Source organism: Centroberyx affinis, unplaced genomic scaffold, assembly GCF_046629955.1.
Source record: "Centroberyx affinis isolate AG114_WGS23_722 - 3 ecotype Tasmania unplaced genomic scaffold, CSIRO-AGI_Caff_v1 ptg002952l_1, whole genome shotgun sequence".
Lineage (NCBI taxonomy): Eukaryota > Metazoa > Chordata > Actinopteri > Beryciformes > Berycidae > Centroberyx > Centroberyx affinis.
In genome coordinates, this window is record NW_027281067.1 from 1 (window position 1) to 27,540 (window position 27,540).

General features: G+C 40.7%; 1 protein-coding gene across 1 annotated transcript in view; it reads left to right on the top strand.

Annotated features, from left to right (window-relative positions):
- Positions 1-335: 335 nt before the first annotated feature.
- adgrg6 (adhesion G protein-coupled receptor G6) overlaps positions 336-27,540 on the top strand; it is a gene marked incomplete at its 5' end in the record, with an annotated part of 77,947 nt that continues 50,742 nt past the window's right edge. Inside the window, 4 exons of the mRNA XM_071536852.1 lie at positions 336-509; positions 6,609-6,656; positions 15,643-15,723; positions 21,725-21,841. Coding sequence (XP_071392953.1) covers positions 336-509; positions 6,609-6,656; positions 15,643-15,723; positions 21,725-21,841 — 420 coding nt within the window. The remainder of the gene's footprint in view (positions 510-6,608; positions 6,657-15,642; positions 15,724-21,724; positions 21,842-27,540) is intronic.

Below are 27,540 nucleotides of genomic sequence, written 5' to 3' on the forward strand. Positions count from 1 at the left end.
TTCACTTTTCTTTTTTTTTTTTTTTTCCAATAGAATTTTATTGAATTTTAATGCAATTACATTGACAGTAGAATACCCATCGCCCTTTTCCCCACTCCCTCCCTCATCACCCCCACCAACCCCAAACAATCCTTGGGTCTACATTGAAAATAATGTTAATAATGATAATAATAAACCAAACTACATTCAAGTAGCTTACAGGGCATACATAGGACCACATAGCCATTGGTAAAATGGACTAGTATTAATATAACAATTACAGAATGATGGATAAGAGATGAGAGTGATATAAGCCAGCAGTGTTCACTCCAAACTGACTCCATCTACCTGTCCAGGGCAGCACAGTTTCGACGGGGCCGTCTATAACTTCCGGCTGTGGGATTACGCCATGTCAGTACAGCAGCTGTCGGCGCTGACCTGCGACGCCGTGGGGAATATCATCGACTGGGACAACAGCTACTGGGACATCCCGTCCTCGCTGGCCCAGACCGACTCCACGCTCAGCTGCAGTGAGTATCTGTCAAGGGTCACGGCCCGCTTCACAGGGATTGGCCTGAGTGCAGCGGGTTCACAGAGAGTTTGACCTGAGCAGTTTGTTACACAATACAGGACAGACTCACGAGGAACAGGACTTCACATTATGTGCAGACAAGACATGAACACAGAAATACAAGTATACATACAAGAGCTGTATGTACACTGCAAAAACTCAAAAATACCAATCAGTGTAACCTTTGTAAACGCTGGAGGGATGGGAGGAAGGAAGGAAGGAAGGAGGGAGGGAAAGAAGGGAGGTAAGAGGTAAAGAAAGGAAGAGGGGAAGGAAGAGGAAGAAAGGAAGGAATAAAGGAAGGGAAGAATAAAAAGCAAAAAAAAATGTAGAAGGTACGGAAGAGAGGCAGGAAGAAAGGAGGAGAAGAAAGGAGAGAAGGAAGAATGGAAAGAAAGAAAAAGAAATAAGGAGGGGATGACGGAGGGAGGGAAGGAAGGAAGGAAGGAAGGAAAGAAGGAAGGAAGGAGGGAAAGAAGGGAGGTAAGAGGTAAAGAAAGGAAGAGGGGAAGGAACAGGAAGAAAGGAGGGAATTAACAAAGGAAGGAGGAAGGGAAGGGAGGAATAAAGAGCAAAAAAAGGTAGAAGGTACGGAAGAGAGGCAGGAAGAAAGGAGGAAAAGAAAGGACAGAAGGAAGAATGGAAAGAAAGAAAAAGAAATAAGGAGGGGATGACGGAGGGAGGGAAGGAAGTAAGGAAGGAAGATAAGAGGGATGGATTGAAAAAAGAAAGCAATGAAAGAAGGAAGGAAAGATGCGTCACCGATCCATGTTTTGTCAAAACTGGACCAGTGGTGTAGCGGTTAAAGTCTGAAATATTGACTTTTAATTATAGCGCCCCCATCAGGCCAGTCAGTTTGATCTTTAGAAACTCCAGAACAAACAGCAAAGATCCATTCTTCTTCCCTGTATAAGTTTTTATCAAAATCAGACCGGCGGTGTCTGAAATATCCAGTTTCAGTTTTGATCAAGTTTTGAGTTCAAATTGTGACTTTTGATTACAGCGCCCCCATCAGGCCAGTCAGTGTCATTTTTGGAAGATGCATCAGCCCTGCAGGTTTTGTCAAAATCAGACAAATGTGGTGTTTGAGAACCTTCTGCCTTTCAAGTAACGGGGGAAAAAAAAGGACTAAAATGTACTAAAATACAAAAGCAGAATCTTTAAATTCAAGTTCAAGTGTGTTTATTTGTCATATACTCTGCATACACAAGGTAAACACTGCAGTGAAATGCTTGTATCAGTTCAGTTCAGTTTATTCACAAATCAGTTAAAATACAAGTTCAATCACATGAGACATAATGGAGATATGTGAAATGGGACACCCTGATAAGCTATCTGAAGCTTGAGAATAGAACAGACACTAAGCAGATAGTATTTAAAATATATGTTTACTAACACGTCTAGATTTAAAAAAGCGCATGTATTATACAGTAACATTTACAACCTACAAAACACCTAAGACTAACCTAAGACCCTGAAAAGTACTACTAGGTCCTAAGACTTTAAGATTTATTCCATCAGTCTAAACATTGATTAAATAGGTAAGATACAATAAGTAGAGACATATGCTGGGTCCTCTCAGTATAAAAAGAATAGCAATAACATATATTCACAAAAAATAAATAAAGAATTAAAATAAATTAAGAATCAATTCAAAATAGAAAAACACAAATTAGGAGGAATGAAATAAAAATGAAAAAAAAAAAAGCATAAGAACATAATACGGTATAGTGCAAAATGACGTAATGCAAAGTGACATGAGGTGTTTGAGTGTCCTGAGACAGTGGTCATGTGACCTTGGTGGATGGTGCGTTCAAGAGTCTGATGGCTTCTGGGTAGAAAGTGTTTTAGTCTGGTTGCTATCAGGGAGGGAGATTCCAACCAGCCGGTCTGCTGAGTTAATGTTCTGCAGCAGCCGGTCTGGCAGCTAACCAGCCAGCATTTGGAGTCCCACTCTATTCACACACACACACACACACACACACACACACACACACACACACACACACACACACACACACACACACACACACACACACACACAAACACATAAACATGCACATATGCTTTCACATGATTTTATAGTTATAGTTAATATTTATGTTATTCAAAGTTTTTTGCAAGTACATGAACAATAAAAATGCACTCACACGCGCACACACACACACACACACACACACACACACACACACACACATGCATGTACAGACACACATGGATCCAGTGTATATACCCACACACACACTTGAGAAAACTCAAACCAGGCTTACACAATCAACAGATTTCACACAGTATTTAACCATGAGAGAGAGAGGGTAGGAGAGGAGGCTGTGTGTGTGTGTGTGTGTGTGTGTGTGCGTGTGTGTGTGTGTGTGTCCACAGAGTAGTACATCTTATTTAAAAGCGCTGTAAATGTGTGTGTAGCCACAGGAGGTTAGCCACAGTGGTTTCAGTGAAATGCCTGCCAACGCTGTACCCACTGGAGAATGGGCCTCTGTGTGTGTGTGTGTGTGTGTGTGTGTGTGTGTGTGTGTGTGTGTGTGTGTGTGTGTGTATGCCCACAAGAGAACCAGGAAACTAAGTGCAGAATCATGCATTTCTTGAAACCACTGTAGGTCTCCAAGGTATAGTACACACAGAGAGAGAGAGAGAGAGACACACACACACACACACACACAGTAACAAGCCCATGGTTAGGTAACTCACTTTAGCTTTTCTTACTCTACCTGAAATCTTATCTGCTGTGATCCAGACTGAGGGAGGGAGGGAGAGAGAGGGAGAGAGAGAGAGAGAGAGAGAGAGAGAGAGAGAGAGAGCGAGAGAGACAGAAAGACACATTATACACCACAGTATGTTATTTGATTGAATTGCTTTGGGAATAATTGTTTTTTTACAGTCCTAAAGTATCTTTGAGTTGCATTAAATTGAATTTAACTGAGTAGAAAGACATTCACACACACACACACACACACACACACACACACACACACACACAGAAAAGACTATAATAATAAGTCCAACTCATTCCCGTCCCAATCCATTTCTGTGTGGCGCTGACACAAAGTTCTTTCTCAATACACAAAGAGGATTATGGGATGTGACAAATTGGCAGCTCAGGTGTGAAGACTCATAGTTAACATTACATCTTCACAACAACACAACATGTACTTGTACAATCTTATTTTCTGTGCTGTAAACTGCAGAGAAGTTTGACAGTGTTCAGCTGTAGAGGAAGAACATGATGTATTGTTGTGAAAATATGAGAATAACAAGCTGCAAACTTTTCACCTCCCAGTAATGTAGTTTGATAGAGTACAGCAGAGGTGGGGACTCGAGTCACATGACTTGGACTTGAGTTCCAGTTTTAATTGCTTGAGACTTGACTTTGACTTGGGTTCTGGTGACTTGGGACTTGACTCTGACTTGTACTTTGATGACTTGAAAAGGTTTCTAAAGTCTTGACTTGAGATCTTGTGTTTGTGTAAATGACTCAGATTGAAAGTGATGAGATTTGTTCCAGCAGACGACTGAATTTAAATTCTGTTTTCTGAATTTGTATGGAATGATTGAATTTATTGAAGTTGAAACTGATTATAGAAATCAAACTCATGATGCTCTTACCAAGTTTTTATCCTATTAAAACCATATTGCATTGAAAAGTCCTAGATATTGAGTTTTCTTTAAGATATTAAATTGATTAAATTGACTCTTGATTTGTTCTGACTTGACTTGGCTGTTCTACATTTAGACTTGAGACTTGACATTAATGACATGGACTTGACTTGGACTTGATCTTGGTGATCTACATTTAGACTTGAGACTTGACTTCTGACTTGTGCCTCAAGACTTGAGACTGACTTGGGACTCCTCTGGTGTACAGGCACAGAGGAGTGAAGTATCTCACCCTGACTGATCTGAATTTAATCACAGCACCATGGTAAAAGCCAAACAAAGGATCCAGAAAGAAAGAAAGAGAGAAAGAAAGAAAGTGATGCAGAGGTAGAGAATGGGGCTGACGGAGAAAGTAGTCTTTGTCGGATCAGAAACACCGCTGGTTCCCACAGCTGAAGATCTTTGTTCCAACACTGAAAAACACAAAGACTTTGACTCTGCCAGTTGAGTCTCTTGTTTCCCTGCTGCTCAGACAGCAGAGCAGTTTAGAACCCATCAGGCTTTTGAATTCTCCCTCGGCGAGATTAGATTAGATCAAACTTTAATGATCCTGGTCCAGTTTCCCCACGGGGACCATTAAAGTTTCATCTAATCTAATCTAATGCAGCGCAGAAGAATACGATATAATCAGAACAGATGAAATGGGGGTTATTAAACATTATAAAAAAAATGAAAAAATATTAATTCGCCGCATATATGCAGATTGAGCAAAATGACAGCAGTAGAACTAAGTGAGACAAAGAAAAAAATAATGGAAAATATGAAAAATGTGTTCTGAAAATGTATGAAAATATGAGAATATATGCAGCACAGAAATGAATTAAAACATAGATATATGCAGTATAAATGAATGAGAAAATATGAGAATATGATTAATTCTATATGAATTTCCCATACATGCCAGGATTAATATGGTGAATCAGTCAGTCCTGTAGCCTCTGATTGGTAAAATTTGGTTTCTGCACTTTGCAGGCACACGCACACACACACACACACACACACACACACACACACACACACACACACACACACAGGGGTGACCACTGTCGATTAACCGCTCTGCTTTGCTCTACAGGAGTCTATTGGTTTGACCCTGGCTGCTTCAGTGTTTGTCTCTTTCATTCATTGGTTGAATAATTAATTGATTGCTTAATTGACTGACTGCTCTTGTTGATGATATCTCATAAAGCGAAGTGATTTGGGGGGGGGGGGTGCAGGTGGATTTATGGTAGTTGTATTATCTTTACCAAAGAAGTTGGAAGGAGGTTATTTCCAGCTTTTCCTCATAACCATCTGTTTGTCTGCTTGTCAATTTGTTTCCATCTCAAAAAGTTCTAAACAGATTTGGCTCATGCTTTGGCCCAAACATCAGTTTAGTGGATTTTAATGGTGATCCAGATCTGATTTCCACCAATAGATGACCATAGTTTTTTACCCACAACTACAATGCAGCGTTCATGTGCTGCTGGGAAAGTTCGACATTTGGGATTTTTGTTGGAAAATTAAACCTGGTAGACAAATGATAAACAAAACAAACTGTTGGAGGCAAATTGGAGAATCGCTCAGCTCTGGTGGAGGTTTGCTCTCTACCAACTGACTTCTAGTTCGAGTAGATTAGATGAGATGAAACTTAAATGATCCCATGGGGAAATTGGGTTGTCACATAATACAACAAATAATTGCAACAAATAATTTAAACATCCAAATGTACTGAAAATAATACAACAAGGAAGAGATAAAGATACATCTATAGGTTCAAGTGGGTGTGCAGCTTGTCACATTATCAGGTGTAGAGATGGGAGAAATCATGGGGATGGGAGAAAACATTGGAGCCTTTAGGCGTCTTCCAATAATTAATCAAGCAAAGCAATTAAAAAATAAAAATCATTAGTTGTCAAAGTTTCTGAGGGATCACGAGCTGAAAAGGTTGAGAACCACTGGAGCTCTGTAAACTTTCAAATGCCGTTGACATTGTGCTTGACTGACTGATTGCTTAATTAACTGTCTGTTATTAATTGATTTCTTAATTGACTGTTCCCCATGTCCAACTCATTGTTACATGATTGCTTAAACGACTTGACTACCTGTGTTCTGTCCGTTATTAATTGATTGTGTAATGGATTGTTTGACCTTGTGTTGATGTCATTTGTCATAAAGCTTTAACTGATTTTGTCATTTTGCTTAATTAACTGCCTTCCCATGTTGGAGCCGTTATTAACCGATTGCTTAATTGACTGATTGACCTTGTATTACTGTGATATCTCCAAAAGTTTTAATTGATCTTATCCTGAATTGTCTGACCGCCCAAGTTTTATCCGTTATTAGCTGATTGCTTATTTGACTGATGGCCCACTTGAAGTCCACTAATCTCTTCTTCTCTTCACAGTCTGCTACCCTCATTGCATTCACTTAACTACTGCTGCGCCAACTAGTGGTGAGTGCTGCTAACAACCTGCCAATGCGTGTGTGTAAGTCTGTGTGTGTAAGTCTGTATGTAGTTGTGTATAATTTTGCTTGCGCTAACAATGCCATGATGCACGCAGCAGAATGCGTTAACCTGTAACCCCAGGCCTGCTATTGTTCTCTCTTAAAAGGGATGGATCTTTTTTTATCCCATCTCTCAATTCAACACATGCTGTAAACTGCTGAAATGGGTGTTGTCTTTTTTTTTAATGTATTTTTAAAGAATGTATCTGTTTTAGTTTTTTATTTTGTTTGTTTTGGATGAACTAGACAATGAACTACACCTAACATTGTTATTCAGCCTGAAACACACCCTCTGGCGGCCATATTGGAGGTCCTCAGCTCCTGGGCAGCAGTGACTGTGAACAGCTGATTGTATTTCTAAACATACAATGTTTTCTGTCTCAATAGAATTGAACAGGCATGGTTCATTTCTGTGACTGGGAACTGATCAATTGTGTGTACATAATGTCGGCTTGTTAGCTAGCTGACCAGATACTGTGGTTAGCTGTTCTTGTTGTAAACAGATCTGATTGTGTGCTAGCTAACATATCCAGTAGAAGCAAGCAAGCAGTGGCTAGTAGTTGCAACTTAACATAAACAGTTGCTTTTTTAAATTATCCTGCTGGCTAGTTAGCTAGCTAACAATTTGTTCAGGTTAACTGAGCTGACTCTTCTCAAGCTACAACTCTTCATGTTTTGGAGTAGATACTAGGGCTAAAGACAAGACAGTGTAGAACTAAGCACAGACATAAACCAGCAACATTCTCTTAAATTTCTCTTATATTTTCTCTTAATATTCTGTTAAGAGAAAAAATAAGAGAAGTCAACTTAACATAAACAGTTGCTTTTTTAAATTATCCTGCTGGCTAGTTAGCTAGCTAACAGTTTGTTCAGGTTAACTGAGCTGACTCTTCTCAAGCTACAACTCTTCATGTTTGGGAGTAGAGACTAGGCCTAAAGACAAGACAGTTTACTGTGTCACAGTAACCTACATCTGGAAACAAATCCTCCTTATCACACTATTCACTTTTACTGAGAACGTTACTGAATGGATCTACAGCCACACCACAACAAGCTTTTTCAGCCAGCTCTCTGTTTCTAGCCTGGTTGTTATAGATTTAAATATTATTTGCATAGCTAATACTCCGATGGACCTCCATGAGCCGTGGTTGCTTGGAGATTTGTGGCAGGACTGCAAAGCCTCTATACTTCCAGTGCCTGTATTTGGGGTGTTACCTATGTCTTATTTGTCTTATTTCATTACCTCAGTAAAATAATGTCTTCGTTCCAAACTGGGCAGTAGACCATAACTGACTGACGCAACGGCATCTTGGACCAAGCCAGCTCGGCCCGTATTTATTTTCATGTCAATACATAACTTACTGTAATAGATAGATGAATACATGAATAACTAAGTGTGACCAGAATTTTCAGGCATGAAGAGGAAAAAAGGCCACATTTCAGATAGATTCATGTTCACAGTGTGTTTTGAACGGGTTTTGATGCAAGTAAAAAAACAAAATCAATATCACAATTTCACAAACTTTGGAGTTAATGGGTTTCCACAGATAGCAGTGCAGTGCAGGCTGTATGTGGGGCAGCTTCAAGCTTCCTGGTTCTGTTTGACTGCTTCATAAAAGAAACACTTCAAGGACGCCCTGCTGAACGTCACAGACACACAGCCTGGACTCTCACTCTCTCTCTCTCTCTCTCTCTCTCTCTCTCTCTCTCTCTCTCTCTCTCTCTCTCTCTCTCTCTCTCTCTCTCTCGCTCTCGCTCTCTCTCTCTCTCTCTCACACACACAAACACACACACATAAACATACACACATGCATGCAAACGTGCGTTACGAGCTCCATCTTGATAGTTCAAAGTGCCATCAGTCTCTGGGTTTTCTTTAGCCTCAGTCTGCTTCTTCTCTGTGTGAACGCTGTAGTAAAATGTCTTCATTCACGATACTTAGGTCAGGCACTATGGATAAAAGTAATATAAAATGGATAAAAAATCCTCCAAATAGCATATATCCAATAAGGAATAGAGCAATATATATGAAAGAAAGACGGTAGAAACAGTGACACAAATTCCTGACACAAGTCTCACAGGCTTTAGAGGCTCCCAGGGCTGCTTTCATTTTGGAATTAAGAATAAATAAGATAAGACAAACTTAATTGATCCCTGAGGGGGAATTGGGTGATTACAGCAGCAAAGAATGGAGGAGTAGTTTGGAGAACAAAGGGTAATATTATTGACTCTAGATTTACAAATGTCTGCTGTTTACAGATTTAAATATTTACCGATGTCACCAATAGTTCAGAGGCGTGCGCAAAGAGTGTGTGAGCAGAATATCATTGACTATTCCCATATTAACAGATGGCACACACACTGGAACACTGGGTTTTGGAGTAGGTGTTCATCACTGCAGAAAACGTGCATCTTACAAATCATTTAGTCTCATATTGAGCCTTCAGATCTTATTTTTCTCAAACCAAGAGAAACATTCTGCAGTGAGGAGAGATAACTCCTCATTTGTTTCCAATGCAGCTTCACTTTTTTCAGGAGTTTTCTAGAAATGAGTGTCAGTCTGTTGAAACCAGTCAGAATAAGGCAGATCACTGCACTGCTGTCAAGAAGATGACTACTGATTCTACTAAATTATTGATACAAGTTGATTTGCATTGGAAACAAGTGGAATTATCGAACGCCACTGGCAGATTTTTTTTTCCACTTATTTAAGAAAATTATGATTTTAGGACTCAATATTTTTTTGCAGTGTAGAACTAAGCACAGACATAAACCAGCAACATTCTCTTAAATTTCTCTTATATTTTCTCTGAATTTTCTGTTAAGAGAAAAAATAAGAGAAGTCAACTCCAGATGTACCAAACGTTCTTAACCATCCAAATCTGCTCTTACCCAGGTGTGCTGAATGATGAATCCCACTTGATCAGAAATTGGAGGCGCATGGCCGATTGTTTGTTATCAGCATAGGTAACGCCCCCTAAACATCATATATAAGGGCAGGTGCTGTGCATGGCCAAGAATTAGAGAGGTGCTCTTGGCAATCTGAACCGGCTCAGCAGCCATTCATCCACCTCATCAGATAGATCTGTGCGATCTCTAAAAATGCGTTCTCTGTGTAAGGCTGGATGGCCAAAGCATCTAAGAGCAGAATGTAAGCCATTCAGAAGCTGAACGCACGCGATATCATCCAAGGGTTTTTATCGTCTTAATTGGGATCAATGGACCAATAGTATTTCTTTAGCCCACGAATTTAATAACCCAATCATTTTAATTACTAATTGCTAATTATAATAATTACTATTATTAATTAAACATATAATAATCTAAATTTGATTATATGATATTCATGCGTTTTTTTATGTTCCTCAAATTTAAAACTTTTTCCTTCTTTCCTTGCGTAAGAGTATCTTGGTAAGAGCGCTCTCGACCACTCGGAAAATTTTCTCTTACCTAAGAGAAGAGCAAAAATAAGAAAACATTGGTGAATCCCAGAAATCAATGGGTACTAACAAAATAAGAACAAATCGTGGATATGAGCAAAAATAAGAGAACATTTGTTTGTATATCGCTTCCTGCATGAGGCCCATAGATTTATATAGTCCAGAGCAGTGAGTAGAAACAGGGCAGTGCTGTAGGAGACTGAACATTTTGGGGATTGTCTTTATTGCTCGGTCTGTTTTAGCCTCTGCTGCACACAGAGGGCTCAGAGCTGCAGCACTGACCAGACCAGATAGATAAGATACGGCTACAGTTAAGCCAGGGGTGTTTGCACAGGCAAGGTTAGAAATGTTCCATCCTAGCAGAATGGAAGTTTTAGTTTTACAGTTTTACAACTTGTTTCTCTCTCTCAGGGCTTTGAGATGTTCTACCTTTTATAATAAATCATGGCAATCAAGTAGCTATTTACCTCAGCTTGATGTGGAAACAGTCGTAGCTCCACGTCAGGTTAAGTTTGACGTACGCAAATTACCTGCTGGTTATACTGAGCTACTGCAGGCTTGAACCCCCATGAAAATGGATAGGCTTATGATTGAATCTTAAGTCCTCACAACTTTATATTAAGAGGCCAATGATTGGTCGTGTCCAGAAATTCAGGCATGAGGAAGGCAAGATTCATTATCAACCCCACAATGTTTTACATTAAAGACAGGATAAGATGTCCTATAAATAGTCAGCTACTAAGAAAACAATTGTCAGTGAATGTATTTATTTATAGGACAATGACAAGTCCGACTGATGGCACAGTGTGTTGACGATCGGTCAAATTTGCTTTGTTTGTGATGTACATATTACAGACACAGGTACACTGCTTTAAATGAGCATACACAGCATTATTCAGTCTGAGATGTTTTTGTAAATCAGCCGTAAACACAGCATGATAAATCACCTCAAGATTTCATTAAAGATTAAATCCGCGTACATTTTAATAAATGAGGTTTCCACTCTAACGACCGGGGTTCACCACATGCCTGATTATCCGTTTCTCTTTCCAGTGAACGTTTAGTCCACCGATGAACCTGACAACTCCCAAGTACATTTCACAATTTTTTTTTTTTGTTCCACGCAGAGAGGTGCGTTTCATTTTGTTTACCTTGAAAATGTTGTTTTCTTTTTACGAGGCTAACAAAGTGTTCTGGACCATTTGAAGCCGTTTTTATGTTTCTCCTTGGTCTGGTAATGAGACCAGTGTTGGTACAGAGAGAGGGGGGGGGGGGGGCTGTCGCCAGGCGCCTGCCGGGCTGTGTGTGTGTGTGTGTGTGTGTGTGTGTGTGTGTGTGTGTGTGCCGTCCGTTTGTGTGTGTCTTTAGGTGTCCATCTCTCCCCTCCAGCATCACTGGGAGATGAAAGACAACCTGACACACACACACAAACGGACGGCGCGCACACACACACACACACACAGACACACACACACACACACAGACACACACACACACACATACACACACACACACAAACAGCGGCGGTGCCTGTCTGTCTCTGTGCCTTAATCTTCCATTAAAGGAATATCTCGACTTTTTGCCAAACAGACTGTTTGATCAACTTAACTTTGAGCGACTGGCAGTTTCTCCTCCGTATGAATTTCTACATTACATGCTGACACTTTCAGCCTAGCTTTGCATTATCCCAATTATTTTTTTAATGGTATCACAGGCTTTCAGGTGATGTAATGCTGGCGGCCAAATTGGAGGTCCTCAGCTCTTTAGCAACAGTACCTGTGAACAGCTGAATGAAAGCTCAATGAATGTAAAATATCACATTATTCATCCACTTATTTATTAGGCTACAGCACATTACGTTTGATGCCTTTTGCAGTGAACCCTGCAGGAAACAGTGGTTCACATCTGCAGAAACTGTACAACTGTAAGAAGTTAGTTAAGAGTTACTAGCCAGGTTTTAGGTACTACCCACTTTTAGATGATCAGGAACCTGCTGTTACTGTCTGCTACTACAGTCAAGACATGACAATGACAGACCATTGGTACATGTGCATGTTTGTGTGTGTGGATAGTCGTCATTCAAACACCCGCCCCCAGACTGTCAAGAATAAACTGCCACACACACACACACACACACACACACACACTGACAGACATTATGCTTGCTGGAAAACAAAGAGAGGAGGGCAGCAGGTTCATACTGTCTGTACAAATCACTGGTATGAAGAAGACTGATATATATCTAAAAACAAATGAATGTCACCTCTGTTGTTTCTTCTTAAATCGCAGCCTGAAGCCAATTTGTGTCACTGCTTCCACGTTCTTTCAGCATTTCTACTGTAGTTTGTGGCTTCTATCGGTGGCATTTTGGGTATTTGAATTCAAATGAGTCTGGAGTCAGCTCCACCAATCAGAAGTAATGTATTAAGATGAGAGTCAATCCCTGTTCAGCTGGCTTGGTCCAGGATCATAAAGCCCCCGCAAAACACAGTGAACTATGGTCTACTGCCTGATTTTAAGACACTGAATTATTTAAAGTGGTGATCCTCTAGATCAGTGGTTCTCAACGTGGGGTCCGGGGACCACCAGGGGTCCTTGAGGGGGTTCCAGGGGGTCCCCAGCAAATTGATGAGTTGTTATACTTTTTTTTATTTAAGTTAACACAATTAGAGGATGTGGAAGAATGACTGTTTTGATCATAGTTTCTCTGTTATCTCTCTACCTACAATACAGATAGTCATGGAAATCTGAACTAAATCATATCTGACAATAAAAATATTCTGAGATTTGGGTCCGAGAGACAAAATCTCATCAAATGGGGGTCTGTGGCTCTAATGTGGACTAAATTAGTGGTCCTTGATATGAAAAAGGTTGAGAATCACTGCTCTAGATGCTACAAAGTAAATGTTTTTATTAGTATAGAAAGTGAAGTGTATTTTTCATTATTTTCTTTTCTGTAATTTGCATTTTGAGCACTTTAAACACCCTTCTCTTCCCATTATAAGTGACTGCGGCGACCAGCAAGAGGGTGGAACGTCTTTGATACACTTTCCCTTAGTCTCTCTCTCTCTCTCTCTCTCTCTCTCTCTCTCTCTCTCTCTCTCACTCTCTCTCTCAGGGCTCAGTAGGCCGGCATAGCGGCATCAAGCAGCATTCGTTTTCCCTAATCACAACATGCCGCTCAACAGATTCAAACTGGCAGGGACGGGAAGAGAGAGTGAGAGAGAGATGGAGGAGGAGGGAGATAGGTGGAGGGAGAGAGGTAAAGAGGAAGGAAGGGAGGGGTAGGGTGAAAAATGGAGAGAAAAAGAGCGAGTTGGAGAGAGAGGGGGTAGAGAGAGGAGAGGAGCAAGAAGGAGAAGGAGAGAGAGAAAAAAAGAAAAACAGAGAGAGGGGGAGGGAAGGTGAGGGAAAAAGAGAAGAAGTGAGTATAATTGTTGTATTTATTAATTTAATTGACACTTCAATTGTAGGTTTATTGTTCACTGTCATGCAACCGAAGCATGAATTTTTGAAAAGAAATGAGAGAGTGAGTGTGAAGGAGGGAAAAAAGCAGGGAGGGAGAAGGGGGTAGGGGGAGAGAAAGAGTTAGAAGGAGAGAGAGAGAAAAAGAGATGGGAGGATAGTGATGCATGAATGGATGGATGGAGAGAACGAGGGAGGATGGAGGAGAGAGAGAGAAAAGGAGAGGGAGGGACAAAGAGACAGAGGAAGAGGAGGGTGGGTGAAGAGAATGAGGAAGGGAAGGAGAAACAGCAAGAGAGAGAGAACGAGTGGGGGGGTGAGAGAGAGGGAGGGAGAGGGAAAGTGAGAGAGAGGGAGGGTAAGGATGGGTAAGGAAGAAAAAGTGTTGGCAGGAGGAAGCGAGAAGGGAAACAGGAGAAAAAGGGTGAGAAAGGAAGGATGGAGAGAGAAAGGGAGAAGAAAGGGAGAGAGGTGGAGATAGAGGGTGGGCGAGAGACAGAGAGAGGGAGAGCGAGAGAGAGAGAGAGAGAGAGAGAGAGGTAGAGTGTGACTGGGCACAATCCTGAGCGCTCGTCGCCTCTTTTGAACCCCATGCCGTCCACGATTACCGAATTCCTGCTTTTTCACTCTGCTGATCAGTGAGATGATTTGCTGACATTTTCTGGAACACATTGTGTGTGTGTGTGTGTGTGTGTGTGTGTGTGTGTGTGTGTGTGTACTTTCTGTCCCTCCACAAAGGCTCTGCTTTCACAGCCTGCCCGTTCTCCCACTCGCTCTGGAGGCTTGTGAATATATGTGTGGGCCAGAGCCAGGCTGAATATTGCATTTCAAATGGACCAAAAATACTTGAGGAGCGCTTGATTTTGGCTGCCGTCATCGCAGACTCGGTTAGACAGACCGTCCCCTGACTAAAAACATCACACGTTTGATCCCTGCAAACCACCAATATGTCTCCCATCGACATTCACTGTGTCCTTGAGCAAGATGCTGAACCAAATTCCTGCTCAGTCACTGGATATTTGGATAACAGTGTCAGATAAATGCCTAAAATATGTTGAATGAAACCCCAAAGTTGGATCCTGAATGGATCCAAGTGCAGTGATTTATTGGAATCCTGCACACTTTCAAAAATTTGTTGATGGGTGGTTTTTCATGCAAATCCATTTTCTTCTTAAGTGTAAAAAAGTTTTGATGTTGAATAGCCTGCACTTATGTTAAAAACTCATAAATATAGTGCCAAAATGAAACTTGAGATGACATCCATAGCTCCTACCTGAATTGTTTTGTGAAAATCAAGACCTAAATGTCCTTCTGATATCAGTCCAAAACTGTTCCCAAAGCTGGTTTCATGTGAATCTTTACCATGCCATAATATCATATTGTATAAAGAAAACTGTGCTTGTTTGGGGAATAAAATTATTTCAGTGCAATGTTACCATTTTATATAAACATCGTGACTCCCCGTTCTCAATGAAATAAAATGTTTCTATATGGCCTGATCCCACAATATTATGTTTGGAAACTAAAATCTAGATATATGATTATACAGTACATTATACAGTAATAATGCAGCCCAAGGTTCAGGAAACCGTCATCAGGCTGTGAATTTTTACCACTTTTTTCACATTGGAAAAAAGTCATAGGGCTTGTGTATCTTGCATAAGAAACCTCCCATCCATAATTTCTGAGAGTGTGCAGGTTTCCTTCCACTTACAGTACCTTGGATATAAATGGAAAATGAAATTATCCCACTGATTCTGTTGAGTTCAACAGATGAAATCAAGCATACATCAAGTATTTAACTTAATTTTATATTTGAAATGTACAGCTGCTTATCATACATTGTACACACGTATGATAAGCAGCCAAATTTGTGTTGGAATGCATTTCACTTAACATTAATTAATTAAAATGATTGTTTGTGAATAATGTTTTCTTACTATCCTATCACCACCGAGAATCACGCTGGATGATAATTTTAACTGATGAAACTTTTTCTCTTTTTAAACTTCCTACCCCGTCCTGTAGGTACGTCCCTGCCGAACTACACAACACACACTACCAGCTGTGACTCCCCCGGACTGGGCTGCCCAGGTAGGGAAAACACACGCACCTCTGTTTTGAATACTGTTTTGCGACTGATGTGATAAGTTGAGGGCTGGAAAAAAAAAAAAAAAAAAAACTTGCCTCATCTCTTCCCCATAATCTCTGTTTGTTGTGTGTGATGTCTCCGAGAAACCTCTTGTTTTGGGTGATATTTTCTGAGATCTTCAGTGGTTTTTGCCTGATGCAAACTAAGAAATTTGAATCCTGTTTGGATAGTTTGGTTCAAAAATGAGATATCCACTATTTGAAAACATTGACACCTACTCTTAAAAATGGTTGAAAGCACAAAATTACAAAAATGATGGTACTTCTCAGCGGAGAGTAGAAAAAGTATTTTGTTGACAAAATGATGATAGTTCTACACATAAGATCCTGTATGTTTTAGGGATATTGAATGATAAACTTCAGGTAATCATTTTTTCAAAAATGGTTGTACATTGGTAACCATTGCAGACGTCTTCCTTCATGCATTACAGTTTTTCACAATTGTTTACACACTAAAACTGGAACTTGGGACACAATCACTAAAACCTGGAACTCATGTATCCGATCCCTAAACCAAGTCTGCAAACCTACAAGCACATTTTCTGCTTTTCACTCAGTTTGCAGTCTGATTCTCAGTCATACTTTTTGCAAAACACTACACACAGTAATGTGTAGTGTTCTCTCGTTCTCTACATTAGGCACAACATTCAAAAACTAAAATCGCATGTGTTCATTTGGAAGCACTGCCATCCCAAATGCTTAACTTCATTTACCACCTGGCCACTCATCACACATTAACACTAATATCTGAATTGTTCACTCAGAAATCAGAGCTTTAGCACTATAAAAAAGGCCACAGGTGAGCTCTCGTGTTTTTGAGAACAATGGAAACCAATGTTGCAGTGAGAGCTAGAGGAAGAGGAGTGACAGTAAGAGGAGGAAGAGTAGGAAGAGGACAAAGAAGAGCAAAGAGAACCGTTATCTCCGATGAGATCCGGGTCACTTTGGTTCACCATGTGGTCAACATGGGTTGAGCATGAGGGAGGCTGGGCAGAGAGTCCAGACCAACCTGAGCTTCACTGCTGCTTCCATCATCCAGACATTCAGAAATAGGACTACAGTATAAAGAACAGTAGCATGTTGTAGAGAGTAGGCTACATGCCTGTTACACCTCTCTACACCGTGCTACTGTTCTTTACTGTATACTGTAGTACACTATAGTCCTACATATCAGTAGGCGTCTGCTCCTCAGTGATGGTTGGCCAATGTTACAGTAATGTGTCATTTCATATTGAAAAATAGAAATATTCTTGTACCACAACCAATCACATCATTCTTTTTAGATCCTCTGCAGAACTGAGAGACGACCAGTCTGTGTGAACTTGGCTTGTGATGTAGATGAGGTGCTGTGGTCAGACCCAAAGAGGAGGCAGGATGCATATTCATAATAGTGTTTTCCATTGAGCACATCAGTGTGTAGTCGGTTGTTAGAAAGATGTATTCATATGATGGTTGTGTGTGTCATTTTATTGCAAAATAACATTTTGAAAAGAGATAAAATGGTTTTGAATGCAGTGTTTCATTTTGCAAGAGATTTGTGGAGTTTTGCATTTTGTGTTAGTGGTTTTGTGTTTTGTGTTTAGAGTTTCAGAAAATGTGTGTAAGCAATTGTGAAAAACTGTAACACTGCATCCAGCATTAATGCTGCAGATTGTGAATTGTTTCAGTAACATCATACAGTAGAACAAACCAAATTAATATACTGTAACCCAAAACTCTGGTGTCTATCAACCAACTAATAAACCAGACCATTCCATGTAATTTCAGGTCCTATAAAGAGTGCAAAACTTTACAATTATTCCTCTTGGGGATGGAGCCAAGTGCAGCAATGGTTCATCAAGCATGCTTTCAAAAATGGGACTTTTACAGTTTGATAATTTTCTGTAGATTATGTCACTTCCATGCCTAGTTTCACATAAACGTCACTCAGAATGTTTCAAGGAGTTTTTTAATAGGAACCATTTGGTGGATGCTTTATCCAAAGCACCTCGCAACACCACGGCCCAGTGGGTGGCCCCTACTGGGAAACAAACCCCAACCCCTGGCAGTGTTAGTGCCTTGCTCTGCGCATTACTACACAGGGAATGGAACCCTTAAGCATCGGAACTAACCTGCTGCCAAGAATGACCTACATAACGGTGGTTTTCCAAAGTCTCTAACAGCACCATGACTGCATAATATGGGTGACCCCGATGGGAATCAAATCCCCAAACCTGGCAGTATTAGTTCCACGCTGTTCCCATTCAGCTTCAGAAGACCACAGTTTTCGCTCTCAGTCTCTAGCCTTTATGCCTTGTTAAGGAACCTCCGGAGTCCCAATGCCCCCAAAGTTTCCTGAACCCCCTAAAGCTGCTTAACCCCTCAAATGGATTTTTGATGTCTTGTTAAGGGAAACTTTCTAACCTCAGCCGTACTCTGGTTTGGCTCGCAGAGCCTCCACATCCCCCAAGTCCCAACCATATACTAGCCTTTGAACTTTCCCATGTATTGTCAAACTTTTCGGAACTAATAACGAGATGTGAGAACTCCATTAGAGGAGAGGAGACGAAGGAGGAGAGGAAAGAGTAGAGAGGGTGGATGGAATAGGCGAAGGAGGTGAGAAGATGGACAGGAGTGTGGAGAAGGAGGAAGGGAAAAAGGAAAGAGGAAAGGAGAGGAGATCAGAGGAGAGGAGAAGATTGAGGATAAGAGAGCATGTGAAGGACGAATAGATGAATGGAAAGAAAAGAGAGGGAGATGAGTGTGAGACGAGGAGAGGAAAGGAGAGGAAAGGAAAGAGATGGATCTATATGAAAGAAGAGAAGAGAAGAGAATAGTTTAGCAAGGACAGAGAACCTGAGGAAGCCAGTTGAAATTACGTAATTATTGAAAAATAAACAAATAATCCACTCTTCTTGTTTTTAGCTAACCCTTCTCTTCAAGGTCAAGTGTCTTGAGTCAAGAAAAGAGGGTGGCAGCGTTGAAAATGTAAAAGCTTTTACTCTATACTACTCACTCTTTCTCACCAAACATGAATGAGTCACATTCATTTGTTGTGAATAGTGGCAGAACGCCTCCTCAGGCCCGCTCTATTCATCTCATTCTCCTCAATTGACCCGAGAGTGTCCTCAGAAGATTGCAAGAGAACAAACACCAAGGAACCAAAGAAAGGAAAACCACCCCAGGGTGAGGTTCTCCTGTAGCACTGACCAGGGTCAGTTCTTTGGCCCGCTTCCCTAGCCAAAAACCATTAGTAGGGAGATTGTAAAACTGACCACAGATCATCGCCAAAGGAGAATGTCACCCTGGACTTCCTAGCCAAGGACCTTTGCTCCTGGAGGTCATGTGATCTGGAAATGGCCAATGGGAGTTGCCGTGGTGTGTTGACATGATGATCAGAACAGTAGCTCTGGGTCAGCTGACGACGTGACCCAACCCTCGTCCCTAAATGTCAGTTCTCACACTACCCTGATCTATGGAGGCCTCTGAGGGACATTTTTTCAAAGGTCAGTTTTTGTGGGATTTAGCACATGGGAGGAAGGGAGTAGAGGCTATTCAGTGATGGCCTGTGTTCAAGAATATAAATTACTACACAGCCCAAGCAAGTCAACAGGGCATGAGACAGCGGTGAGATGATGGAGGTTCTTTAAAGTGATGTTGAACTTTGGTTTTACCTTGCGTTGTGTAGCTTCTGGCCATGATATAACCCCAAAATCTGTGATCCTCTGTCATCTGTTGCTCGATTGGAGATTGCGTTTTTTTTCACTCTCCATTCACTGTCATTGTATGGAGGAACAGGTCTCAAAATCACATCTAGCACATAAAGGAACACGAACAAAGAAGATTCAGCTTTTTTTTTTTTGGCTAACAACATTAGCCATTTGTTTGGATTTTCATCTCATGTCCTCTATATCTACCTTTTATGATGAATTTGGGCGTGATTGCGATTGTTTTGTCATGGTTTTGTGAGAAAACGAGAGAGAAAATACAAAGAGCTTCTTGGAACAAAGTATTTCTACACCTGTGCTACATGCTACGTGATTTGTACCTGGTACTATTGATAATTCTGCACTGTGTCGTCATCCAGCTTCACAACCATTCATCATCCTCTCTCATCTTTCTCTCTCTCTCTCATCCCAACCCCTACCACGCTACCACCAGCCTCTTCTTCTCCCACCACCCCATCCACTGACTCCACTAACATCATCCATGCTACTAATGCCACCACCCACGGTAAGCAACCCTCATCCTCTCCCTCCTCCTTGTGCAACCCGTCCTCCTAATATCCTTCCACCTCCCTTCTACCTCCTCTTGATCTTCTTGATCTTCTTGAGCTTCTTTCCCTCTTTTTCCCTCCTTGTGTAGTATGGAAGGAAAGATACGGTACGATACGATATGATACCTCACACTCCTTCCTCATTCTCATGCCTCCTCTTTCCGCTCCAAATCCATCTTTTTCCTTCTTGATTACCCTCCCCTTCCTCCTCCTTCTCCACCTCATGCTCCTGTTCCTCCACCTCTGTCCTCCCTTTCCTGCTTGTCCTTCTAGTCATGATGCTCTTTGATTTTGTTCAGCCGCTGTGCTGATAAACTGTGATGGTTAAGTTAATGATCAATTGATGGTGTGTTGCCTTTTGTAGCCCATAATGAAATCAGTTGTGGGGTGGTTGGGTCAATAGACACTCAAGCTTCAAAGCTCACTTTAGTCCCCTATTAGACACAATGCTTTTAAGCTAATGGGTAATTTAGGGTTCATCACTACAGAGAAGACATTCCTTAGTGGTTCTTTGAAGGTTTGAAGGTTTATTCCTTTATAAAAACAGGCTTCTTTAAGGAACCCTCTGGTTGATGTTTAAAGATCCCCAAAAGGTTGGTCAAAGCTGTAATTTAGTGTTTATCAATAGAAAAAAGATTCCTTAGTGGTTCTTTGAAGAAGGTTATATTCCTTTATGAAACAGGCTTCTTTAAGGAATCCTCTGGTTGACATTTAGAGCAGTGATTCTCAACCTTTTTGATATCAAGGACCCTAATTTAGTCCACATTAGAGCCACGGACCCCCATTTGATGAGATTTTGTCTCTCGGACCCAAATCTGAGAATATTTTTATTGTTCGGTATGATTTTGTCCAGAACTCCATGACTGTCTGTATTGTAGGTAGAGAGATAACAGTGAAACTATGATCAAAATAGTAATTCCTTTACATTCTCTGTTAACTTCTTGTAAATTAAATAATAGTGAAGTAGAATAATTTGTCAATTTTCTGGGGACCCCCTGGAACCCCCTCAAAGACCCCTGGTGGTGCCCGGACACCACGTTGAGAACCACTGATTTAGAGGACCCCAAAAGGTTGCTCAAAGCTGTTTTACTTTTTCGATTGCACCTTGCGTTCAACTCTATTATTCATTATATACCTGTCTGGGAGGAGACTCAGCTATTTCTGGGTCCGGGATGAATGTGTTTGACTCAGGAGGACGCAGATTAGATAAATATTATCTACCAACCTGTGAAATGAGTTCATCAAATCTTTCATTAGTCAATTAACCCCCGCTGTCAGTTTTTCCATCTGGAAAGTTGTGGCGGTGAACAGATTTTCCCAGGCATGTGTGAAAATCTGCTCTGGGTTTTTGATTAGGATAATACGTTTTTTCTAACAAGGGACAATGCTGTTCTCAATGGACTCTTGTAGTTTTAAGTATGCAGTTCAATTAAAGTCTTAATTTGAGGCGATAGTGAAGACTTTCTGACCAATACTAGTCCACTATGATGTTTTTTTTTTTTTGTTTTGTTTGTTTTTTTCTGAAACAAGCATGGTGCAGCGTGTGGATTCTGACACCTGAGCGCGTAAAAATGTTTGAAGAAGATGAACATGTTAGAAATATCCATATCTGCACCCAACGCATAACACCTGACAGCATTAAAACCATTTGTTTCCATTGTGGTCCCTCTGTTTGTGCTGTATCCTTTGATTTGTCGTCTCCAGTCCTCCCTCCCATCACTCCATCTCCATCCATCATCCCTACTACTAGCATGCCTCTAACCCCAAGCATCAGCAGCAGCAGCAGCTCCAGCAGCTCCTCCTCCTCCTCCTCCTCCTCTGGTAAGGCTTCATCTGCTTCACTGCTTTGTTCCCCATCAGCACCTTACCATGAACCACAAAGAACAAACTGGAATGTTCTCGCTAGGGTTTGACTGATATGGGATTTTGAAGGCTGATACCGATATTTTTGGATTGATGCTCCTGATATCTGTTAATATCATTAAATGTGTCCATTTTCATGCCAACATTTTTTTTTTTTTTATGTGAGTTCTCTATGTTTTTCCCCCAGAATTGTATTCTTGTTACAGTAGAAATGCCTACAAAACTGTATTTAGACCATGGGACACTAAAACTCTCTCAGGATAATAATTGACAATTTATAATTATAACATACTCATGTACTACTTGTGTTGAATCCAATCAAAATGTGGCACTACAATCAATTTTGGTTAAAGGCTTCCCATAGGCAACCAGTGTAGTGTTGATCAATTCTACAATAAATATATAATCAAACAAATCGCATCATATCCATCATATCAGAAGTGGATGACACTGACTGTCCGATGTCCAATTTTTTATAAAAGGCCAATATCGGCAAACCAATAAATATCAGTCTAACCCTAGCTCTAGTTTACTGAAACCATCTTAGCATGAAAATCACCTTCTTGGCATGATTGGCTTGTGATGGAACAAATAATTCATGTTGTAATGTCATTTAATGCTGAGGCGAGTTTTGGTGAAATCGCACTGGATCTTTTCTGTTTGCTTTCTTGTGGTTCAGCTGGAAACAACTCTGAAACAACATATCTGTTTTTTTTTTCGGTACGCTCAGCTCAGTGTGACTCCACAAACAGTTGCATCAGCCGCTCCAGGAGCTGAATGTACTCAGCAGCAGCGGGTAGTGGAGAGTATACTCCTGTTTCTATGGTGTAAACCCACCTCCTCCTCTGGGTTTTGACTATATACTCATTTGTCAGCCTTTAATCTACTGCTGCAAGCAAAACCGTTTCTTATGAACTGTTCTTATATACTGTTTCTTATAAAGGTTATTATGACTACAGAAAAATGATATGGTTATCTTTAGTCTCTTGAACTCTTGATATCTTCAACTTGCTCTCTGTGTTAGATGCATTGATAAGCATAAGAAAGGCAGATTCATTTTGGGTCCCAGCAGCCTGTAGTCAGCTCTAAAGTCATGTCACCTGCTAACCAGCTAATATAAAAATAGACAAATGCTTATTTTTTTGCTATTATTCAAATTCAGTTAAATGCATGCAACCTGTGTGCACCCAGGTGACAGAATATTTTTCCCCCAGTAAGTTTAATAAATACAAAATATGTAAGATTCCTGTTTATATTGATAAGCCATGGAAATGTCCTGTTTTACACTGTCAACTCTATGCAGAATAAATTAAGTGATAAATTAAGTGAAATTAAGTGATAAATTAACTGATTATTATTGATAATACAGGGTTGCTACACAGGTCTGGAAAAGTATTAAAAATGAATTTGATAATTTCCAGCTCTTGAATAGTTTGGGAATTTGAAAAAATGTCTGTAAAAGTATGGAAAATGTTGCGGTTCAGGTCCGATACACACATAATTCTAGCTTTTATGTTGTTGTAGAGCCACTTTGAGTCCACAGTTTTTGTTGATGTGAAGAATAATGTTCAGATAGAGGGACGCTCTTATTACCCAGCCGCTGTCACCATGCATTATATCAAATACCCACCAAAATCAAATCCAGTCAAGAACATATGGTCTGGGAAAAATATGGAATTTTAAAATGGAAACCGTGTAGGAACCCTGCCAATCATCTCACATATTCAGATATTTGTCGCTGTGAAGAACAATCTTCATCTATACAGTGATATGACCTAGTTAGCAGGGGCAAGATGTCTATCTGCGTAAATCATATTGAACACCAGACAAAATCTTCAAAACAAATCAAGGTCTGGAAAAAGTATGGAATTTTTTAATTGAAAATGTGTAGGAACCCTGATAATACCAACTGGTAGGGCTGCATGACTTTGCCTGTTTGTGAACGCACACTGGAATGAGCGAGCTAAAAACAAACAAAGCAAATGTGAAACCAAAGTGACTTCGATGTCAAGATGCTTTTGGGAAGCCCAGTTTGGGGACGACATCTCCAAAAGGCTTTCCTTGATCACACAAACATTTTTTTCTCTGAATCAAAGAAAGACTTTTGAGATTTTTTCCCTTTACCAAACGGGTTCGAAGCTCATCCCATTAACACAGTGTGGTTGTGTGTTCTGTGTTAACGTCACTGACCTGCCGACTTATTTTGCTAATCAGCTAAGCCTTCCGCTACCAGCACCGCCTCCAGCACCGCTGCTACCGCCGCGTCTCCTGCCACTAACGTTGCTTCAGTCACCAGCACACCGACTGGTAAGGTAGCTAACCGTAACTATACCGTTTGTCAGTAGCTAAACTCCGAAGTCAGCGTTCAGATTTTGTGCTATCCCGTTTGTCTTATTGATGACTGATGTAATGACGATTTTGTTTTTGTCTTTTTTCTTCAGATAAATTGTTTTGGTGTTCATTTATATTAAGCACTTTGTCAAGAATTTCATGGAAATAATAATAATCATCACCATCCCCTTCATTATCATCTGCATTATCATAACCATCATCATCTTATTCTTATAATACTATTATTATTATTAGTAGTAGTAGTCATAGTAGTAGTATTAAAAAGTGCAAAGCAATGCAGAGAACACAAAGCAGTGGATTTCTTTTCATCACCAAACATAAGTCCAATAGCTCTGCTGCTGATGCACTTATATACAGTAGATAATTGCTTTATATGTTTGTGCTTGTGCTTGTGTTTATACAGTCTGTACAGTCAGTGTTCTCCCCCAGAATATGTTTCTTGGTGGTGTAGAAAGGTCTCTGAAACCACATATAGACCACGAGACGCTAAAACTCTCTGTTGAAACCTTTCCTATTCAACTGTTCACTTGATCCGTATGTGTGTGACTGAATGTATGGTGGATGCACAACGCTTTTGTCCGCGTAGATATATGGATGTGTGAAAAAAAAAAAAAGAGTTTGAAGAGCATCGCTAACCTTGAACAGGATGGAACTTTCCACAGACAGGTAGTTGTTGTTAGTCAGGGTTTCCATGGCTTCGTGACGGGTCGTGAATCGTCCGGGCAACAGCTTCATCACCACACACCTCACTGAGAGCAGGACAGGGCCGCTACATACATTTTTTAGATTTTAGTCATTCAGCTGAGGCTCTCTGCAGCAACTTAGGATAAGTGCAATAAGTAGAATTAGCGACATTACAAGCTATATTTCTGTATCAAGAAGAAGGCAGAAGGTAGAACTTAGTTGGATTTCATATTCTGGCCAAAATTGTTGTTGTTCCTCTTAGTTTCTGTTTAAAAGTGCTTTGTGTAGCATTTTAACATCAATTTTGAGACATTGTTATAATTACCGTAAACAAACAAAACCATCGCCAAGGGTACTGTGTTTCTCTTAATACTGAGAAACACATGCTACACATACATAGCACCTTTAGAGTTAAGGTTAGGCATGAGACATAAGTGAGCTAAAGGTAAAGGTTAGGGTTAGGGTGAGCTAAAATGAAAATTATAAGCTAGGAGTTAAGGTTAAGAGTTCCAGCTTTGCATTTTGAGAGAGTAACTAAACAGCACAAACTCTCAATCTAAAACCATTTTTTGGCCACATATTACTGGCTGAATGTGTGTTTCTTCGAAGCTGTTTGTTTGCATATTCCATGAGAAAAAATCTGAATGGTAGACAGAATTATTGCAAATTAGATTAGAAATTATATTATAAAAATAATATACATGATTTCCCTTTTTCCTAGTCCCAACCCACCTCCACACCCGTCACACACACACACACACACACACGTCCAAAGGATTAACAATCAGGGTCAGCGGTGGCAAAAAAAAAAAAAAAAAGGAGCTTTCCATTTCATACAGGTGTTACACAAGAACAACTTGCTCACGTACTGGACATACAGCATGTGTGTGTTTAGTTGACTGTTGTTTTGTGGTTGTTTACCTCCCTGTAGCCCAACAGCCAGCCAGTGACAGGCCCACTGTCTCACCTGCTACCACTAACCACCCAGCTACTAACCACACAGCGCATGGTAAGAGCCGAGCCACTGCTAAGAATGACTAGCATACATATGGGTGGAAGTGCCTTATACTACCATGAGTGTATACAGTTTTAGTACGGGGGGTGACCCAAGTGGGAATTGAACCCCTAACCCTGTCTCCCGGTTAATATTTAAAAGATAGAGGGTGAAAAATTCCAGTTTCATAGTTATTTCTCATCATTATGTCAACTCTGACTTAAAAGGATCCATCTGAGCTACACTGGGAATTGAACCTCTAACCCTGGCAGTGTTATTATGCTCTACTCCTGAACTATACAGGCCCCACAGTGCTGCCAAAACCTCGACCTGGGGAAAATAGTAGCTGCAAATTAATACGGCCTTGCAAAGCCAAAAAATAGCAGTAACTGTGTGAGCAGTAAAACTGAGAAAAATAAAGTAAAAGTTTATCTCCTGACCCGATAAAAGGGTTTGGACTGCATATAATTTAATAGCTTTTATGGGTATAGTTTTTGGTTGTGATGTTCTCAACATTTGAAACTGCATTTTTGCATGGTAAATTTAGCCTAATGAACCTCATCGGCTGTGTTTACATGCATGGAGAATTCTGTTCTTAACCCGGTTTTATATCGTCTTATGTAAACGTGATAACAGGGTTAGAACAATCCAGTTAAGCTCATACTCTGATTATGAGAAACCTGGTTAAAATTCCTGGTTTACTTGCATATTAAACAGGGTACATTAAATATCTTATTCCTTTCACTTTAGGTTGTTGCTGTCTGTCTGCTCAAACTCAGACCCACACAGCATTATGGGTACTTTTTCATGTCAGCAAAACACATGGCAGCGAGCAGCGCATTCGACAACTATTACTATTGGAATGATAATTTATTTCCCATGTATTTGAAGTATTCCTCAGTCAAAGAGAGGGGGAAGCTGGCAGCCGCGTCTTTTCATGCTTTCTTGCTGGCAGACCGTTTTATCTGCAGACAGGAATATTGTGTTAAACTGCTCACGTACTGTGTGGCAGCAGGGAGACTCAATCTCGGTATCAAAGGCTCATGTTAACAGTTTAACTCAAACAGTCTTTAATCAACAGTCTTTAATCAGAGTATGGCCGGTAACCGGGTTGCTCCATACATGTTAACATAGTCGTTGTAATCAGTCAATCCTCTTTGAAAGCTTTGCATTCTGCTAATAAAGCAGCGTTACTAAAACAACTCCTGCTAACTCCTGCTAAGAATACAATGATCTCCTCTGACTCCTCTCCTCTTCAATCCATCCTTTTCCTCCTCTCCTCCCCTCCCTCTCCTCTCCTCACCTTGTTTCCTCTCCTCTCCTCTCCTCTCCTCTCCTCTCCTCTCCTCTCTCTCCTCTCCTCTCCCCTCCTCGTCTCCTCTCCTCTCCTCTCCTCTCCTCGTCTCCTCTCCTCTCCTCTCCTCTCCTCTCCTCTCCTCTCCTCTCCCCTCCCCTCCTCCTCTCCTCTCTTCTCCTCTCCTCTCCTCTCCTCCCCCCTCTCCTCTCCTCTCCTCATTTCCTCTCCTCTCCTTGTCTCCTCTCCTCTCCTCTCCTCTCCTTGTCTCTTCTCCTCTCCCTCCCCTCCTCCGCTCCTCTCCTCTCCTCCCCCTCTCCTCTCCTCATTTCC